This window comes from Acomys russatus, chromosome 28 (genome assembly GCF_903995435.1).
Source record: "Acomys russatus chromosome 28, mAcoRus1.1, whole genome shotgun sequence".
In the NCBI taxonomy this organism is placed as follows: domain Eukaryota; kingdom Metazoa; phylum Chordata; class Mammalia; order Rodentia; family Muridae; genus Acomys; species Acomys russatus.
This window is the reverse complement of record NC_067164.1, coordinates 37559196-37581342: the sequence shown is the minus strand read 5'-3', so window position 1 is coordinate 37581342 and position 22147 is coordinate 37559196. Positions and strand designations below refer to the sequence as shown.

At 36.5% G+C, this 22147-nt stretch overlaps 2 protein-coding genes and 1 pseudogene across 2 annotated transcripts; all 3 read left to right on the top strand.

Annotated features, from left to right (window-relative positions):
- Positions 1 to 2256: 2256 nt before the first annotated feature.
- Positions 2257 to 3201, top strand: LOC127210430 (olfactory receptor 6C1-like). Its single transcript, XM_051170109.1, has one exon. The coding sequence runs from the start codon at positions 2257 to 2259 to the stop codon at positions 3199 to 3201; it is 945 nt and encodes a 314-aa protein (XP_051026066.1).
- Positions 3202 to 14368: 11167 nt separating this feature from the next.
- LOC127210798 (olfactory receptor 6C6-like) lies at positions 14369 to 15340 on the top strand. Its single transcript, XM_051170548.1, has one exon. It carries the CDS (start codon positions 14381 to 14383, stop codon positions 15338 to 15340), a length of 960 nt encoding a protein of 319 aa, XP_051026505.1. The 5' UTR covers positions 14369 to 14380.
- A 2158-nt stretch (positions 15341 to 17498) lies between these two features.
- Positions 17499 to 18367, top strand: LOC127210796 (olfactory receptor 6C3-like; annotated as a pseudogene).
- Positions 18368 to 22147: the final 3780 nt, after the last annotated feature.

The following is a 22147-nucleotide window of genomic DNA, read 5'->3' as shown; positions in this document are numbered from 1 at the left end:
GTTTATTGGTATGTACCTTATACAAATATTCATGAAGTATTAGTTATTCCTTTTCTAACATTTTTTGTGAAAATTATCCTCTTATTTAACTTTTTGCTTCTCTCCTAGCACTAGGATTGGGGTTCTTTTTTTCACTTTCAGAAACACTCCTGGATGTGGATGTTAGAGATTCATGACTTCATAGTCTCTCTTACCCGTATGTATGTATGTATGTACATGTATGTGTGTATGTATGTATGTACATGTATGTATGTATGTATGTACATGTATGTATGTATGTATGTACATGTATGTATGTATGTACATGTATGTATGTATGTACATGTATGTATGTACATGTGTATGTATGTATGTATGTATGTACATGTATGTATGTACATGTGTGTGTATGTATGTATGTATGTGCATGTATGTATGTATGTACATGCATGTATGTATCTATGTATGTATGTACATGTATGTATGTATGTACATGTATGTATGTATGTACATGTATGTATGTATGTATGTATCTATGTATGTATGTATCTATGTATGTATGTACATGTATGTATGTATGTATGTATCTATGTATGTATGTATCTATGTACATATATTTGACTATTAAGGTTGAAAATTGATCTGATCTACTATTATTGAAACTAATTAATACTCTTGATTAGTACTCTATTCATATTTCCCTGGAAAGAATCACACAAATAGCCCGTGAAAACAGTAAAAAAAAAAAAAAAGCATTTAGTAAAAATAAGTCAGTGAGCCCTGAGAAGTCTGCTAAGCGAAAATGAACAAAAAGCTCTCAAAAGAATCCTTGTGGCATGATCTAGGCGCGCCAGTGTGAGTATACTGATACAAAAATATTTTATTGCTTATTGTTTATTTACTTGGGTGTTTAACTCTTTTCTTAATCATGTATTTTGATTACATGCTTATCCCACGTGCCCTCCACTTCCTACCTGTTCAACCTCATGGACACACAGTGTGTCCTTACTATCTGACATTTGAAGCTGTGTAATTTTTCTAATAGCTTCGATCTAATGAGCTTTGACTGAAGAAAATATGGATAACTGTAGAAAAAGTTGAGGAAAAAACCTGATCTTTCAAAGTATCATGGGGGAAATTGATCTGCATCGAAATTATGCAATATTACTAACAATTTCAAACATACATACCAAAAATAAAATGCAGTTAATCAAACTCACTAACGCATCTGTCAAAAAAGTAGCTGCTAACCTTTCAGTCGAATAAATTCCACAACATAATTTCTCCCCATGAATATTATATAAATTGCCCATACTTTATTTAGTTAATTTCAAGAGACATTGTTGTTATTTATTTTATTGTAGAGACATGGATAGGGCAAGATTTGAGGATATTTCCATAATGAAAACCCAGAAGATTAATCATAATACTAGACAAATATCATCGTTGCTAATTTTTATTTTGAATTGTTCAAGAAATTCACTCCACATTAATTAGAAGGTAAGTAAGAAGTAATTTTGATGATATGGGTGGAAGAAAATGAGACGTTAATAACTCAACCCACGGGCTGGATAGATGGCTCTGTATTTAAGAGCACTGGGTGCTCTTCAATTCCCAGCTGCTACATGGCACCTCACAACCTTCTATAATGAGATCTGATGCCCTCTCTGGCATGCAGGTATACATGCAGAGAGAGCATTCATATATGTAAAAATAATAAATAAATAAAGGAAATAAATAACTGAAACCATTTAACATTCTGAACCTAAAGAGATGAGGTAAATACTTGCACACAATCTTTGTTCTCAAGTACATGAAAAGTAAAAACGTCTTCCTGATATCATAAATTGGATCTATACCTTGGAACAAGGCCACTGGGCTATATGATGAGTCCATAGTTCTTATTTGGGGAGCCTCCATTCTGACATTATCCTAGTTGCAGTAAGACAGCATCACTACCGAAATGTCTTAGAGTATTTTTCTCTCCATATCCCCACCACTGCTCACTGAGATGAGAGACTATTGCATTATAGTTTTAATATTAAACTTGTTTTCAAGCTGCCTTGAATGTGGAGTTGTTCTCTGTACAAAGAAAGGTAAGTAAAGAATTGTTAGGTAAGTAGAGAATAGCTCTACATTTCTCTTAGGGTTGGAAACAGCATACTACTCCAACAACATGACAGCTGCTGGTTTTGGTTTTCAACAATCCTCAGCTCTACTTGATTCTTTCTGGTTTTGCATTTCAATTTGGTAGAAGGAAAAAAAAATAACTATGTAATGAGAAACCACACAGAAACCACAGAGTTTGTTCTTCTGGGACTGTCAGACGACCCTAAGCTCCAGGTTGTGATCTTCGTCTTTCTCTTCGTCACCTACACTCTCAGCATCACAGGCAACCTGACCATCATCACTCTCACCTTGATGGATTCTCACCTCCAGACCCCCATGTATTTCTTCCTCAGGAATTTCTCTGTCTTAGAAGTATCCTTCACAACTGTCTGTATACCCAAGTTCTTGGGCACCATAATCTCAGGGGATAAAACCATTTCCTTCAACAACTGCATAGCTCAGTTATTTTTTCTTATTCTATTTGGAGTCACTGAATTTTACCTCCTAGCTGCCATGTCCTATGATCGTTACATTGCCATCTGCAAGCCCCTGCATTACCTGACCATCATGAGCCAGAGGGTCTGCACAATGCTTGTCTTTGCTTGCTGGCTGGTTTCTTTCCTAATCATCTTCCCTGCACTCATGTTGCTCCTACGGCTTGATTATTGTGGGTCCAAAATCATCGATCACTTTACCTGTGATTACTTTCCCTTGCTTCAGCTTTCCTGTTCAGATACAAAGTTCCTGGAGAGCATGGGGTTTTTCTGTGCTGTCTTTACTCTGATGTTCACTTTGGCGTTAATATTTCTGTCCTACACGTGTATCATCAGAACAGTTGTGAAGATTCCTTCTGCTAGCCAGAGGACAAAGGCCTTTTCCACGTGTTCTTCCCACATGATTGTCATCTCCATCTCTTATGGCAGCTGCATTTTTATGTACATTAAACCCTCAGCAGCAGATAGAGCATCTTTGACCAAGGGAGTTGCTGTGCTAAATACCTCAGTAGCCCCCATGCTAAACCCCTTCATTTATAGCCTGAGGAATCAGCAAGTCAAGCAAGCCTTTGTGAACATGGCAAGGAAGATGGTAGCTTTCACAAAGTTCATGAAATGATGTGGCCTGTGAATGATGGACACATTGAAGGCCAATTCAAATAATAAAATAGAAGTTTTCAATGGCCCACATTATATCAATATTTTCACTCATCTTTCTAAGAGTTTATTAAACTATTCATGTAATTCTCACTCATCCAATTAAAATTTTAACATTATTTTTCTAATATAGGATGATGTAATTTTTAATCATTATTAATTTTCAAAGGTCTTAAGGCAGCATCAGTTATATTCAGATAAGTATGATCCCAGAGTGAGATATTTATAAACATATGTTACTACACATTAAAAATTCCACTTTGTGGTTTCTAAAACTTTATATTTTGATATTTCAAAGTAATTAAATCATTCCTCCTTCATTTTCTTCCTTTCAAACTCAACTCCTTCTTGCTGTCTCTCAAATTCATGGTTTCTTTTTCATAATATACATACATATTCCTAAACACATAAGAACAACATGTTTACTGTATAATGTCACTTGTATTTAAGTTCTCACAGATTACAATTGTATATGGGTCACTAATTGGTATGTGCTAAAACATTTTATAGAAATTCCATATTCACCTTGCCTTTGAAAAAATATTTACATACCATATCAATGAATTAAATGTAAACTTTTTATTAACCAAGACATGTTACCTAATGCTCACTCATAAGTCATGCTCACATAATTTTCTTATTGATGAGACAAAAGACACCAGCATGCATTTAAAATTTAGGTATAAGTATTAACATTTACACTTAAATTTTCTAAGCACTCAACATACAAGTAAATTAGCATCTTTTTCCCTAAATATAACTGGTATATGTGACTATATGAATAAATAGATAAAATTGTAGACAATAGTGAAGAAATAGCCATTTCTTCCAGGAGTCAAATTTTCTTTCACATATCCTAGCAAGAGAAAGCAATATTCTGAATATTAGCAGACAAACATTTAAAGTTTATACTTACATGTGTTTCTATACCTTGGTCAAACTGTTTTAGAATTTTACAAAATATTAAACATTCACATATATTATACATACGTATGCTCATAAACACATATATGGGTATATAGACGCAATATACACTTCATCTCATATCTCAAAAAGTTTGAATTTTGGTATGTATTTAACTTATAACATTCATAAGCAATACCATTTAAAGCCATGATTTGTATGAATAAATGTACAAATGCCAATGTGGTTAAGAGCACAGTGTTCCAGAACACCTGAGTTCAGTTCCTGCCACCTATGTCTGCCAGCTCACAATCAGCTGCAACCCTGGTTCCAAAGCTATCCAACCACTCCTTCCTCTATGGTCCTCTGAACTCATGTACATATACCCACACAGAAACCCACACAACACACATAATTAGAAATAATAAAAATATATGTGCAAAACTTCCACATATATGAAGTGATTGTTACACTTCTGACCTAACTAAAAGCTTCATGTGTCAAAGGGTTGGTTTCTAAATGGAATGCTATCAAGGTCTGACTGAACTTGAAGAAGTGTCCTGGAAATGGATTGATCTAGTGAAAGTTTCAAGATCATGTGAGTAATTCTCCAAGGTCTACTATGTTACCAAGGGTCATGGAGTCCCTTTTGCAGGTACTCTATCTTCTATACAGAGAATTTTTGAAAGAACTCAGAAATATAAGGATTTTATAAAGAATAGCAGAACAGGCTGTAAATATGTCAGCTGTTAGATGGATTAAAGGAAAAGAGAAAGCCATGCCTTCTAGAAATGAAGGAACAGACAAGCTCTGCAATGAAAATCTCCAGGTTATTGTACTGGGGGTGATAGGTCTTCAGAAAGAGTGAAGATGCCCAGAGTAAAGATTAGAGAAAGAAGGAATTGAGCAGGTCCAGGAAAAAAATGATAAATACATGAAAAGAAAAATTTATACTTTCCAAGTTAGAACTCAGAAAAGTGAGCAAACTAAGCCTTGAGAATCTGTGATCAAGTGCTTCAGGAGGAGATTCTTAGGTATGTAAACAATCTTATTAAGAGGACACCTGCTACTTTTTTTGGTGTGGGAGAAAAAAACATTGATCTAACCAGGCAAGACAATGGATGGCAGGGGGTTATACTCTACACAGCATTTGCCTCAAAGTCTACATTGGCACGTTGGCTGGGTGGCTCTTATCTTCCCTCCTATACTCAAAACCATCACCTCTCTTGTTCCCACTGCATCTGACCTCCATGAGGAGGGCCTGTCGAGATTAACGCATCCTTGTCCACACCCCGAGCTTGCTTTGCTCCTATCAGCATGAGGGCTAGCAGAAGAAGCCTTTGGAACTCAACATCTTCCATTCTTCTTCTACGTGACACGTGTCTGCTTATTTTCCAACATACATGTGAAGGCCAGAGTTCTTGCAGACACGTTTTCCAGATAGTCTAGTCCTGGCCAACTGCCAAAATCATACACAAGGCAGGCAAGTTCATTCAAATTTCCCTTTCAAGTCTGTGTAATAGATGTAACTTTCTATCAACTCTTTATCTACTTTTATGCATTCTCAATCTCACTGTTTAATACACTCTATGAAAATTCTTTTTTTTTATAAAAACATTATCCTATGCTAGGCATGACCGCTCATACCTTTAATCCTAACATTGAAGAGGAAGTGATAAGGAAATCCATCTTTATCACCTTCTTACAAGTTTGAAATTGTTCTAGGTTAGATTACATTGGCAACTCTGAGTTACAGAATTAGACTTTACATCAGAGCAAGGGGGGAGATTTTTACAATTATAAATACAAATTTACTTCTGGATAAATCTTCTACATAGGTTTTCTATTAGTAAGGAATAACAGACACTCAATTTTAGGTTATTTCATTGTTGGTGTGCAGCAAACATTTGCACACTTGAGATTACATATTGGCTGTACAAGTTTGCAATACCATCAGCAATGGATGAGTGTTCTCTTTATAAAAAATGTCTTTATTTGTTATTTGAGACTATAATACACTGTGTTTTGACCATATGTTCTTTAGTGAGTTTCTAAGTTTTATTGCTGCCTTAAGGAAATCTTTGACTTCCTTTGTAACATACTTTTCTGTCCTTATGTCTTTTAACTGGGGTCTTGCTAAGCCAGTTAGTAGTTCTGGAAGATATGGGTTTTAAATTCCTATGCAACAGTGTAAAACTAATGGGATTCTCAGTGAAAATCTGGCATTCGTAGAGGCTCCTGACCCATTCTATAAATTCCACTAGCTTAGCAAACTTTCTTCAGCATTGTATATATTAATTTGTATGTTTAATGCAGCCTATAATAGCCATAGTACATGATGAATAATAAAGATTTTATAGAAAATAGTAAAAATGTGAAAATATGAAGAATATATTCTCTTCCTCAATAGTTATAAAGGCACAGTCAGAATTCTTACAATTAAAATTTTTGAAAAAATACTGTTAAAAAGGATTTTTCATATTTATCAAACTACTATTGAATTCTCTAAATACATTGTTGGGCATAATGGTATATACCTGTAACTGCAGTTGCACAGCAAGCTCAAAGTAACCCTGAGCTAAATGAAATCTTGTCTTAGAAACAGTCAGGTATGGTGGCACATGCCTTTAACTCAATATGATGGATACTCAGAAAGCTGAGACTCAATCTACCTAAAATACAATCATATCACTCTTGGGCATATACCTAAAGGTTGCTTCAATCCCCCACAATGACACTGGTTCAGCCATTTTCACTGCTGATCTACTTATAATAGCCAGAAACTGGAAACAATCTAGATTTCCTTCAACTGAAGAATGGATTAAAAAGTGATACATTTACACAATGGAATAATTATTCAGCTGTTATAAAAAAAAAAGTCATAGCAGGCTACCAAGAAGAGACTTGATACCCTATGAGCATATACAAGGGGAGGAGGTCCTCCTCAGTCACAGGCATAGGGGAGGGAAGTAAGGGAAAAATGAGAGGGAGGGAGGAATGGGAGGATACAAGGGATAGGATAACAATTTAGATGTAATATGAATAAATTAATAAAATATATTTTAAAAAATAACATCATAAACTTTGCTGGCAAATAGATGGAACTTGAAAACAAATCATCCAGAGTGAGGGAACCCAGATCTAGAAAGATAAGTAATGACTTATATGCAGATATTAGCCATTAAATAAATGATAGCCAAGCTACAATCTGTAGACCTTGAACAACTAGGTACATAGGAAGGGATTTGGGGAGGGCACACATGGACTCTCGGAGAAGGAAATTCAGAATATATTTTATGGATTGACTGTGGCAAAGTGAACAGGAACAGGATGCTCAGGTAGGAAGGAGAAGGAGACATTGAACTGAAAGAAGAAACATAGGGAGAGACAGCATAGGGAAGAGCATTTGAAGTGCAGTATGGAAACAGTGCAGCGGAAACTTCCTAAAATATATGAAAGGGAACCGAATGAAGTCTCCAAATAATGAGAGAGATAGAACTCCAACTGCCATCTCTTCTCACCAACCAAAGCTTCAAGTACCAGGACTGGGTTACAGCCAGCTGATCTGATGGCCGAAGGAGTCCAGGAGAAAGCCCCAAACAACCCAGAATGTTGTCAAAACAATAGACTGCCCTTCACAAACAGAGAGATTTCTAAAGTGTAAGATCCAGATGGGATGGAAGACGCCAGGAGACAAGTCTCTTTAAATCAACTGAGCAAGGCTCATATGAACTCACAGAGACTGAAGCAGCAAGCACAAGGCCTACAGAGGTCTGCACCAGATCCTTTGTGTATATATTATAGTTTTCACATATAATATATAGCTTATATATTATAATTCCTGAATGTGTATATAAGTGGGTTTCTGGTTATTGTGACTTCTCTTGTGGTTCTTTTCCTTCTGTTAATTGGCTTGTTCAACTCCAGTGGTTTTATTTTATCTTATTATATTTTATTATGTTAGAAATACAAGAATGTTTATTAAAAAGAAAGACAGAAAAAATGTACCAAAGGAAACACTGCAGAAAGCCACAACATAAACTGCAAAAGTTGAAAGAATAGGAAAAGAAGCTAAAAATGAAACTGAAAACATCTTAAAAATTAATTCAAACCTAGTCTATCATAGATAATTATGTCCAAATGTCCAGAATTAATAGTTAGAGCACAAATTTTCCATTGCTAGACTTAAGGAAAGCTCCAGAATGACCTGTGGTGGAATGTCATGAGTGGATGTAACAACTGTCAATAAAGCACTGTTTAATCCAATCAGCTGGGCAGAAGGACAGGAAGTGGAAGGCAGGACTTCCTGGAGAGGGGGTGGAGCCAAGGTGGATACTAGTGGATAGTTGATGGAGAAGGTAGGAGAGAAATGGCCCAAGAAGGATCAGATTGGCCAGTGCTTGTGAGATATGTAGGTTATGATGATTAGAGTAGTTTATTTTAGTAGTTTAGTAGCAGTTTAGATTCTTCCCAGAGCAGTGCTTGCATCTTTGAATTACATTTCAGTCTCTTTGTGTCAGTTATTGGCTTTCTAGGCTGAACAGTTTCATTTTATTGTAACAAATAGCAGTTGTTTCCTTGTACCACTTAAATGGTGTCCTCTGTAATCCAAAGGAGGCAGAGCCTATCAGTCAGCATTCTTCAGGGGTTAAAACAATGAGATGCATGGACAGATTCATTTTCATCAAAAGAACTTGGCCTATGCAAGCTACAGATCTAAGGAAATCAGTAGTGTGCCTCTAATCCGTGTCCACACCCAAAGATCTGACCATGGGAACCGAGTGGTCAAAGGACTAGTAAGAATTCAAAGGTGTGAGAATTGTTCAAGGGCTGCGTTAGGTAGACATTTCAGTGTAAGTACTAGAGAGTGTTTGCTGGTGCCGTTGTTTTTGTTTGTTTGTTTTTCTATTTTAGTACACACCAGACAGGGCCAGGCTTACTCGTTACTTAAATATATATATTTTTTCTTATCAGGCATGTAAATTAGTACTTTCACTATGGAAACCAGCATAGAAGCTCTTCAAAATAAGGACAAATAAAATTAGCATATTTAGCAGATGCATCACTTCTGAGAATACACTGAAGGGAATAAATACCTATGCATTAGAGATGTGTGATAAAGGAACAAGTGTTCCAAGCTCTCTCATTCTCTTCACACTGTCCAGTGGTATATCTTTATGTTAATTACTACCTACTGAAAGAAGAAGCTTCTCTAATGAAAGTTGAGCAATTAACTTATCTGTGGGTATAATAATGTGTCATTAGGGGTCATTTGTTCTAAGTTCAGCTAGCAGAATAATTGTAGTGGGTTTTTCCTTGGGGGCCATGACCTATTTAGTTTCAAGGTGGCCTCATGAGCAATGCTAGGTGTTCATGCCATCTCATAGGGTAGGCCTTAATTTCCACTAAGGTGGTTTGTTACTTCCATAATATTTATGCCACTATTGCACCAGTATATGTTGCAGAGGGGTTGCTATTGTGTCACAAGGTTTGTATCTGGGAGGTATTGATGGTTACTTTTCTCCTCCAGCAGTATTTATAATACTTCTCAGTGCTATGAAATTTAGTCGATGGGGTGAAGTTTCTAATTGAACACTAGCTCAATTTCTCCATGCTTAATGAAGTAAGTGATGTCTTCAACAATAGGGCCTTACTGTCAGATGGTGGGGGGTAACCACTGGCCTTGGAAATATCCTTAAAATATCTGAAGTGCAATATCAGGACTGCAAAAATAAAAAAATTTTTTTTTGTTTTTGTTGGTTGTTGGTTTTTGTTCATATTTTCTAGTTTTACTTGTACATTAAGCCTTGATTATTTCCTTTAAGAAATATACAGTCACAGGGGAGGGGAATAATGGGAAAATGGGAGGGAGGGAAGAATGGGAGGATACAAGGGATGGGATAAACATTGAGATGTAACAGGAATAAATTAATAAAAAAAATTTTTAATAAAAAAATTAAAAATAAATAAATAAATAAAAATTAAAAAAGAAAGTAATATACAGAACTCTGAAGTATGTAAAATAAGTGATGTTGACCACTTTTTAAGAAGAACACAACTAACATAAATAAAAGGTCACTATCTAATATTTTTAAAAGGTTTTCAGTGTTAGTTATCCTCCCATTATGTGTGTGTGAATGTTTATTTCAGCACTATCTAGGTCATGGAGTGAGCCTAAGTGACAATCAGCAAATGGGAAAATGTACTGTATGCATGTATGTATGTATGCATGCATATATATTATGCCATAAATTCATTAAAAAAGAGCAAAATCAGATCATTTTCATAAAATAGATGTACTGGAGTTGAGCATGCAAAATAAATTGAACAAAAATCTGAAGGCAAGTGAATAGGATTTCTCTTATATGAAAAAGAAATGAAGAGGAAACGTAGAGAAGATGGATGTGACATAGTTCTAAATTATATCTATAAGCTACAAATGACTGAATATTTAAATAAAACCCACTCAGATGTGAAGAATAAAAGAAACAGGAGCACTTTTACAATAATGTGAATAATTGACTGAACCCAGATAGGGAATTTATTTAGTTTTGTTTAAACTACTGTTTACTTTCGATTCAGCAATTCCATCATAAGTAATTCATCCCAGTGGCAAGAACATAATTTTACACACAGAAATTTTGAGTTTTGAAACCATATCATAAAATATCCATACACATTTTTAGATGTTATCACTGTTCTAATTATTGTAATTGGAAACTGATGATTGACCTCTAAGAGAGAATGATAAAATATATTAAGGTTCAGCCTTACAAAGAACTACGAAACTGTAGTCATGTTTAAAAATGCCTCTATGTGTTGACATGGCCTTGTAACTGACAAGTAAATGCTCTGAAGCATACAAGTCAAGATGAATCAGAGTATTTGTAGAGTAACCCACTTATCTTAGAGTTAGTTGGTATACAATATGTTTGTAAGTGCATGTTTATTTTTATAAACAGCACTTCTGCACCACACAATTTGTCAGTCCCTTAGGAAATGATGCCATCATGTCTAGTTACCCTGAGAATTGTTTGTTCTTATTAAATGCCTTCCGATATGAAAGAAGGGTACAAAGTCTTCACTATTTCAGAAATGGTGAGTTTCCATAATATGGTGTATGTTACATTTAAAAATATTATGAATACTTTTGATTAATGAGCTGTAGTTCTGTAGAAATATTAATCTCATGAACCTTCCTAACATTCATTGAGTTAGTCAAAAATAGTATCTCTAAGACAAAATGTAAATAAGCAAATCTGTCATATATTTTAGGATAGAATGAAAAAGAAGGACTGGCCCATCCACACTCTTTATTCACCAGGATAATAACTGACATATGAAAGCACAAAGTTGGCAGAGTTTGCATGTTCAACTGAAGAAAGTTGTTAAACTAATAAGGGGTTAGTATATTAATATCTTTTTATATTGACTTACAAAGAGATAATTGTAAAGTATTATAAAAATGTTTTAATATTAGAAAATCTTTTACTTTATGTTATATTCATAAGATCTAACAAAACTAAATGCAATTGTGCTTCTTGCCTTGAGGGTCAAAAAACTCATAATGAGATTTGTGTAATTTTCCCATATACTATGTACATGTTATAAAGATGTATGGTGCGTGTAATTATTAAGGCAGAACAAATCAATAATTTCATATGAGGAAATTCTAAGTACAATATAATTAAACATTATATCAATGTTATCAATGGGAAGTTTTTATAAATTATAATATTTTCTGATATATTGTTTTATAACATCTGATGTTTTAAAGACCTTTGATGACCATAGTATTATTCTTTACATTGGTTTTTGGATCTGTGAGAGATGAATACATATGACAGTAGTGAGTATTGTTCGAAGCACAGATTATGTGACATGTTAGATATTCTATACCTCAGGTTGCTTCTCTGCCTAGAAAATCCTATCTCAAATCTTCAGTTCCTTTATGGACCATTTAAATACCCAAATGCTCATGTATCTCCTGCATAGTTCTGTAAATAACAAAGTGAAGAAGATTGATTTTAAATTATTCTTTGTTTTTTATGAGGTTTTTATTTTTTGCACTTTTACTGTTTTTAAAGAATAATTTGTACCTCAGAGGTTGAAAATAATTCTATTAGCATTCACAATGTAGAACCCATGATCTTAGGTATTAACTATTTTAAATAGCTTAAATGTTTAATTTATGGCTATTTAAAATTCTAGTTTTCTCTAGAGATGTCACTAATTTTTTATTGAATAAATGTTCTATAAGTTGGCATTTGATTCAAATTTGAATAAAATCTTCCAGGAAAAAAATTATAAAATAGAACATTTTTAAAATCCTGACTTCTAAAAACAGCCTAAGTTAGTGAACGCAAGCTGCAATGCTGCCTTTGCTATTACTGGTGTCACATCGCTCTGTCTCTTCTTGATATGTCCTGAAATAATCATGTTTCTCTACTTCTCCAATAGTTTAGCAAGCATTTCATATCACTAGACCCTGCATTGTATCAATAGCACAGAGAGGAGAAAAAGATGATATGTTACTCTCTATAACAGCACTACCGAACTGCTTATGATGAAAGAAAGTTGTAACTGGGATGTGGAACCAGAGACATCCCCAAAGCTTTTAAATGAAATGCCGATGGATCCAGCATCCTTTGTTAAGTCAAAATACCTGAACACCAGTGTCAGTGGTCATAAAACAAAATCACTCAATAAGCAGGTATGCTAATTTTTGATCGAATAAAATATTACCAACACACTAATTCTAATTACAACATGGGCTAGTTTTCTTTCTATAGTTGTGTATATTCATTGTCAGATATAGATTACTTCTCATGAGCCACTCTATTCTGTGTACTCTCCACATTACACAGGACATGTGCATTTTCTTAGCTTTAAGTGTATTCTAATGATTCAAAGTAAATATTCCAATTATTTTAAAATTCTCTATGTTTGCATGACTATAAAACTGGTAGAGTATATAAAGTTTTAATGTCCAGTCAAAGCATTCTACAAATATAAGTTATCTGTCTTACACAATTATTTGAAAATGAAAAATGAGCCTTATATTTTTACTTGAAAAATTGGCTTTATGTTTATAGGTTAAACATTTGTTATTCTTTTTTCTATAGAGATATTTTTCTCAATTCAAAACTGTCATGAGATAGAGGATAGTGATGGGAAATTCTACCAGTAAGACAGTTTATAATGGCAGATTCAACTGATGACTCAATTTGAAATCTATGTCATGTCCATGTTTCCCACTTATTTTTCTAGAGAACTAAACTTTCATTACCACACCCACCTGGTTGAATATTATTCTATAATTTCGTGTATTTTCTTTTTTAGGTATTTTTCATAGAAATGTCCTATATGTGTATACCTAAATTGGTAATTACTATGGCTTCTAGAAACACTATCATTTACTATAACCATTGTATAACTGAAGGGGCAACTTACCTAATAAATATAATTGAGAAGTTTTCTCAATTAAATAATTTATTAAAACAAATTACTAGAAATATAGGCACAGATGAACAACAATGAAGTTTAGGCACAGTTTCACATACCTGACATGTCTCCTGTAAATAAGCCAAAAGGACTCACTCAGTTTTGAGTTATGTAAGTTTCTAAGTCTTATAAGCATTTATTTCAGACTTGCATTATGTCATAATGGCATAAGCCATAGCCATTTGGGAAAAGGTAATTTCAATTGAGAAAATGTCCCCAGAAGAACGACCTTTGGATAAGCCTGATGCATTTTCTGGAGTGATGGTTGATGTGGAAGGGTGTTCCTGGAAGCTGTCTGAGAAAGCCTAAGAACAAGTTGGTTAGTAAACGGTACTCCACCATGGCCTCTTCATCAGTCACTGCCTCCTTGAGTTCTGTCCCTGGAGTCCCTCACTGACAGACTTACAAGCTCTACGGTGAAGAAATCCCTTTAAACAATTTCATCCCCGTGTAGCTTTTGGACATGGCATTTTATCACAACAATAGAAATTTTATCTAAGACACATACTAATAAAGTGTAAGGTGCTCATGAGATGACCTCTAGACTCAATAAAATATGTCATGCATGGCTTATGTTGAAAATGGGCCTTGCTATGTTATAAAGGAACAAATATTTTTTCTTATGTGTGGTATGTAATATTGGTTGTTTTGGGTTTTCACCTTTTATTTTTGTTTACTTTTCATTTTATTTTGTTTATCTTATTTTCTGTAGACTAGTTAGAAAAAAAAGAGAAATGAAGAACCAGTCTGTGGAGATAGTGTTCATTTTGCTGGGACTGACAGATGACCCTCAGCTACAAATCCTGATTTTCCTGTTTCTGTTTTTCAACTACATCTTGAGCCTGATGGGGAACTTAACAATCATCCTCCTCACGCTGCTGGATCCACATCTCAAGACGCCAATGTACTTCTTCCTCCGCAACTTCTCCTTCTTAGAAATTGCATTTACAACTGCCTGCATTCCACGGTTCCTGACAAGCATTCTCACTGGAGACAAAACAATTTCCTACAATGCTTGTGCAGCTCAATTATTCTTCTTTTTTCTATCACTAATTACTGAGTTCTACCTCCTGGCTGCCATGTCCTATGATCGCTATGTGGCCATCTGCAGACCACTGCACTACCCCATCATCATGAACAGCAGAGTGTGTCACCTGCTGGTCCTCAGCTCCTGGGTGACTGGGTTCTTAGTCATCTTTCCCCCTTTGCTCTTGGGACTCAAACTGGATTTCTGTGCTTCAAAAACAATAGATCACTTTCTATGTGACACTTCTCCTGTCCTCCAGCTGTCTTGCACAGACACACGTTTCATAGAATGGATGGCTTTTGTCTTAGCCGTAATAACTCTTGTCATCACCTTGATCTTAGTGATCCTCTCCTACACACTTATCATCAAAACCATCCTAAAGTTCCCTTCAGCCCAACAACGGAGAAAGGCCTTTTCCACCTGCTCCTCACACATGGTTGTTGTGTCCATCACTTATGGGAGTTGTATCTTCATGTACATGAAAACATCAGCCAGAGAGAGGGTGGCTTTAAACAAAGGTGTGGCTGTGCTCAACACCTCTGTGGCCCCTTTGCTGAACCCTTTCATTTACACCCTGAGGAACCAGCAGGTGAAGGACGCTTTCAAACATGTGCTTCACAGACTGTGCACTTCTAGAAATGGTGAGTTAAGATTTAGGCAAACATAGCATGCTCCTGGAACAGGAATGAAATAAGAGAATGTCAGATAAGACCTATTCTTCAAGGCTTGTATTCTGTATTACGCTTTCTTTCCCTGCTTTTTTAAAGTCCATGCCTCCTCCCTCCAATCCCAGATACTTCCTACATCCGTTTGGAAACAAGGCAGATGTTTACATGTGATAAATCAGTCACTGTTGAGAGTATTGTCTATTCTGGAATTTCATATAAAAGGAATCCTCCACTTTGTCCTTCATTTCTGGATTTTCTTGCTCAACATAACATTTTTTTGTTCTATCTTCCCTATATATTTCTATATTCCCCCTTCTTTCTTTTCAACCCTATCTCCAAACCTAAGAATATAAAATAAAGGAAAAGAGAGACATCACTGAGTCTAACCTTGTTTTCTCTCTAAATAAGACAAATAATAATTTGTAACCAACTCCCAATGATAATAACCCTCTATAGCCTAAGAAAGCGACCAAAAACCTACCTGACCCCCCTTAAAGGAGGTGGGGCCTCATTCTCTTAAGGTATCTTCTGGCTGATTTGTGATGAATAATACCTTTTTAGGGGCCCAAACAAAATTGGAGAAATGGCTAAATAAGCTAGGAATAGCATTTGTGGCCCAGTTTCTAAATGTTAACAAATTAAAGGCTTAATTAGCATCCTGTGTCAGACAGTCTGAAGTGGTAGACCAATTGGGATGGGAAACTTTCTTTGAAAGTGTCCTGGGAGCTGTCCTGTTCTGATGAGGATCAGCAACTGAAGCACTTGATGGTGGAACATGAAGGATACAGGATATCAGTGTCCAGCATGCTGAGAGGAATGCATCCTGTCAGGTCTGATCCAATGTCAGTGTCTGGTTCTTTTGCTCTGAAAGCATGTAATTTCTCACAAGCATTATGCAGTCCTAAAATTCTAAGTGTCCAAGGTGTGCATGATGAACAGAACAATTAAGGCTGGATTTCTGCTCTTTGTACGAGCAGGAAAAAAAAGACATCTGTAAATCTTCATTCATGCCATATGAAGAATGGCATCTAATAGTAATTCATAGGGGCTCTGCAGTCAACAAGAAGCATTGTCTATGCCTAGACATTCATGTCTCAGCCAGTCTCAGAGCTATTCCCATATAGTGGGGTTAGCAATATAAGTTGCCTGCTTGTTCTGCAGTTTAAATTCTTCACGTCATGATTGTATCCCCCTCCCTTATTCCATCCAGATACCCGTTTCCCTCCCTCATTCCTTCTCCCTCTCTCGCTTGGTCCTCAGAAAAGGGAGCCCTCCTCTCCTAACATCTGGCCTCAGCCTATGAAATCTGATCTATAGCCTCTTCCTCCTTAGCCTGGCAAGACTGTCCTGCAAGGGGGATGTGATATAACTTAGTGGGCAGAGTGCATGTCCGATGTAGTCTCTGCTCCCCACATTTTGGGATACACAAGGAGACTGTGCAGCTACATCTGAGCAGAGGGTCTAGGGCCACATCATACATGGTCCTGGGATGATGTATCACTCCCTGTGTTGCAGTGTAGTCATCCTGTATTAAGTGGCTAATGTCCACTTATGCGTGAGTATGTACCCTGTGTGCCTGGATCTGGGTTACCACACTCAGGAAGATCTTTTCTAATTCCACCCATTTGCCCACTAATTTCAAGATTTCCTTGTTTTTATTAGCTGAATAATATTCCATTGTGTAATGTACCACAGTTTCTTTATCCATTCTTTGGTTCAGGGACATTTAAGTTGTTTCCAGATTCTGGCTATTATGAATAAAGCTGCTAAGAACATAGTTGAGCAAATGTCCTTATTGTATGGTGGAGTGTCTTTCAGGTATATTCCCAGAAGTAGTATGGCTGGGTCCTGATGTAGAGTTATTCACAATTTCCTGAGAAAGCACCAGATTTATTTCCATTTAGTCTCCTTTTAAAAAATATTTTAGTTGCTTTATACAAGATTAGGTTACTAAATGACGTTATTGTGTATATTTAGCTTTATTTGACTCCCCTCCCAACCCTTATGCTCATGCTCCATCCTTCTTTAATTCTTTATTCCTTTCACCTTTCATACTGCTAAGTAACTCTGTGTTTCATTTTAACCAGTAGGATTGTTTTTTAAAGAAAAGGATCAATATAAGAACCACACTATGATTGCAGAGTTTTTCCCCCTGGCATGTCAGATGATCCAGAACTTCAACTTGTACTTTTCATCTTTGTATTAATAACTTACTATTAAGTGTCAATGGAGATGTAACCATCATCATCTTCCCCTTGCTAGACTCTCAGTTAAAGACTCCTATGTACTTTTTCCTCCAGAATTTCTCCTTCCTAGAAATTATGTTCACCAGTGTTTCCATCCCCAGATTCTTGGAGTCAATAATTACTAAAGTCAAGACCATTTCCTATAACAACTGTTTGGCTCAGCTGTTTTTCTTCATCTCCTTGGGTGTGTCTGAGTTCTTTCTTCTAACCGCTATGTCTTATGATCGCTATGTTGCCATCTGCAAGCCACTGCACTACACCATCATCATGAACCAGAGAGTTTGCACCCTTCTCGTCCTCACCTCGTGGCTGGCAGGATTTCTGACCATTTTCCCACTGCTCATGCTTATCCTCAAGTTAGATTTCTGTGCTTCGAATGTCATTGATCACTTCTGCTGTGACTACTTCCCCATTTTACAGCTGTCCTGCTCAGACACATGGCTCTTAGAGGCATTTGGCCTTTACTTTGCCTCCTTCACTCTGCTGTTCACACTGGCACTAGTGATCGTCTCTTACACCTGCATCATCAGCACCATTCTGAGGTCTCCATCTGCCAGTCAGAGGAAAAAGGCCTTCTCCACCTGCTCCTCCCACATGATTGTCATCTCCATCTCTTACGGAAGCTGCATTTTCATGTATGTCAAACCTTCTGCAAATGAAAGGGCATCACTGACCAAAGGGGTGGCTGTTCTCAATACTTCAATTGCCCCCTTGTTGAAACCCTTTATTTACACACTGAGAAATCAGCAAGTAAAATAAGCCTTCAAAGACTTGGGTTAGAAAGTAAAGTTTTATAGAAGTAAATTAACAAATGTATTAATGTAGCTAGGCATGGTGGCACACACCTTTAATCCCAGCACTTGGGAGGCAGAGGCAAGTGGATCTCTGTGACTTCAAGACCAGCCTGGTTTACAAGGCAAGTCCAGGACAGCCAAGGCTATCATAGAGAAACTCTGTCTTGAAACACCAAACACACACACACACACACACACACACACACACACACACACACACACACACACACAATGTATTAATGTGAAGAAATGCCACTGTAAAGATTTGATAAAGATAAAATGTAGTTTTTATTATCTTCCATCACAATTAAGTTGAACACATAGAAGGCAGTGCAAGGCTCTGCTTTCCACTGAATTCATTATTCAAAGTTCTACTTTAACTGACTTAATTAAGATAATTGAAATTATATTGTGAAATGTGACATGTTTAAATGGGGTTAAAATTTTTTGTATTAATTTATATATTTATATTGATGAAGTGCAAAATATTTCTCTCTTTTTTAATTAATTATAAGATGTATAGTTCTGTTTTGAAAGAAACACTCTTTATTCATGCATAATCTGATGATACTTGACAACTGCTAGCCATATGAACTAATAAAAAATTATAAAATTTCTCTAAGCCTCAATGCTTTATTTAAAAATAAAGATGAAAATTTCACAAGTCTTCATAAGGTTAAATGAGATCAAATATGCAAACCTTTAGTTGCAAATATAAATAATTCCTTTAATAAATCACAACTACTGCGTATATGCCAACAAAGGTTGAGAATTAATTCCAACTTAAAGAAAGTGTAGTAGCACAGCTTTTCTCAGAGCATTGGCGCTGCACAACAACGTTTAGAACATAAGCATTTATAAAATTTCGCTTATTTCTCAAAAAAAACTCTTAAAATTTCTATTTTATTTTGGTTTTTTTAAGTTCCATTTTATTTATTCATTTTTTTTAACATTTTTTTATTAATTTATTCTTGTTACATCTCAATGTTTATCCCATCCCTTGTATCCTCCCATTCCTCCCTCCCCCCCCCATTTTCCCATTATTCCCCTCCCCTATGACTGTTCCTGAGGGGGATTACCTCCCCCTGTATATTCTCATAGGGTATCAAGTCTCTTCTTGGCTACCTGCTGTCCTTCCTCTGAGTGCCACCAGGTCTCCCCCTCCAGGGGACATGGTCAAATGTGAGGCACCAGAGTATGTGAGAAAGTCATATCACACTCTCCACTCAACTGTGGAGAATATTCTGACCATTGGCTAGATCTGGGAAGGGGTTTAAAGTTTACCTCCTGTATTGTCCTTGGCTGGTGCCTTAGTTTGAGCGGGACCCCTGGGCCCAAATCTGCCTATCATATTGTTCTACTTGTAGGTTTCTAGGACCCTCTGAATCCTTTTATTTTGCTATTCTCCCATGCGTCTCTTATTTAGAGTCCCAATAGGATGTCCTCCCCTCTGTCCCAGTTTCCTGGTAAGTGAAGGCTTTCGTGGGACATGCCCCTTGGGCTAGTAAACTGCACCTTAAAGAAGTTCACTGAACTCACAATTTCTAACAGCTCTTTTGAATTTTTGTCTATCTCTCAAGAAACAAAGCCATGTAAGCCTTAGGATATAAATTTGAAGTGATAGTATCTATTTTCCATGATCTTGTTTGTTTGCTACCTTGATCTTCCTCTTGAGGAACATACTTTGATTTTATATCATCAATCTTTGGAGGGAAAAGTGCCAAGTCTTGAAAAATCTCTAGAGCTGTCTTTTGGGACTCTCTGTTTATATGCCTATTTCCTTGAGCACACCAGGGATGCCCTGGTGGCCTTTGTAACAGATGACTGCCACTTGATGGATAGCTGCATAGCTTCTAACAGATACAGAGTTTCTTATTTATAGATGAGTTGTTGGTTGTCAATAGTCTTCACTCTTTTCAGGTGGCCAAATGTGCGTAGATTACCATGAAGCACCGTGTCCAATATGGCTTTGTCCTGAAAATCTGACTGATGTGATGCAGGAGTGAATAAAGTACAGACACACAGACACCCATGACAGAAAAGCTGAGATATGGTGGGCCTGATCACTTATTCAAAGATGGCACTAACTATGCAACAGCCCAGAACATTGGTGAATTTATTATACACAGCAGGAGAAGGTGGATTAGCTAGTCAAGGTAGGAGGTCCCTGTAGAGGAGCTGCCTCAAGGTGCAGTCATCTGAAAGACGAGACTGCAGTTATTAATTTTATGCACATTAGTCAATCATTCTTAAACAGCCTTTGTCATTTCCCCTGAGTCTGAGGCTTTGCTAATTTTCAATAATATGCATTCTCTCAGGATTGTATCCACTCAAGACACACACCCACTCACAGGCTTCCTCAGCTCCCCACAGCAAATACAAAAAACATCAGTAAATAGAGGTATTCATCTTTCTCCCTACTTTCCAAGATGAGTTCCCTTGTTAGGATTATCACCTCGGTCTCTGGATCTGAGGTAGAAGAGGATAATGGTGAAGCCTCATTTCCTGCAGTAAATCATCTCTCTTCTGAATTGCCCAGTGGTTGACCACTTAGACCAGCCTAGCTGACACAAGTGGAGGAGATGCTGCCAATGTTACCATGGGCATAAGTGAAGCAGGGTTTGTGTTGTCATAAGTTACCTCTATGTTGCCTAAGAGGATTGCCTGATATTTCATAAGTCTATTTCCAGATAAACATATGTTTCACTTTTATTGTAGTATAGACTTTACTTAATGAAGTATGAGCAGTTTTGATTGTTGTCTAAATTGTAGATTAGTAGCTTCTTCAACTTAAAGTGATGTGGCTGCCACAGCTCTTACACAAGGAGATTACCCTGATGCCCCATGTAAATTTTTTTTAACTATATAACAGGTAACCGTTCCTAAGCACTAAGTCAATACTGTAATAACAAGAAAGGATTTTGGATTTTGAGTTTTTGCTGAGCTCGAACATGTTGAAATCCCACTTTATCTGATTAAAATATTGTTCCAATTTGTGGTCCCAAATAAGGGGCTCAGGGTCTATGCCTGATAGAGAGATTTTTCCACTAATCTAAAATTGGCAATCTAGCTTTGACAGAAGCCACCCATGTTCCAAAATGTACTTTCTTTGTCATTGGTGGAAGTATCTCAATTATAGCTTTAATGTGAGATGGGAATAATTATTGTGGTTCCAGAGTTAAAATATATCCAGGATATGTAGTTCCTGCTGATTTATCTGGGCTTTTCCTTGGTAACTTAGAAGATCAATGTCAATTTAGATACTAAAATCTAAAGTCCCAAATTTAGGTCATCAGTGGCCATTTGTCCACAGCATATTGAAGCCAGATTTGGACCATGAATCTTATACCTGAAGCTAGTCTGAGGTGTCCCAAATGGAGCTATTTTTAGGTTGTCCTGGAGGCACATAATGGGTATGTCCTTTGGAAAGGACAATTTAAAGCCATGACAGGTGCCCAAAAAAAAAAGCTAAAAATGTGGATCAAATGCCATCACCTAGAGGCATCCCTCAGATATTAAATTGACCAAACAGGCCTGGAAAATAGGGTGTGTGTTTCAAAACTCCTACAGTTGCCAGGGTAAAGAGATCATTGATCATGTGGAAAATTCCCAGAGCTTTCTGAAATTCTAGGCCACATGATTCTCATAGTCAGTGGAAAGATCATGGAACCTCCATCCAAGTGAGTCTCATGAAGAGATAGATGGAACCTCTCAGAGGCCCTGAACCTTAACTTGGGTATCTCTGATTTTGGTTCCATGGGTTACA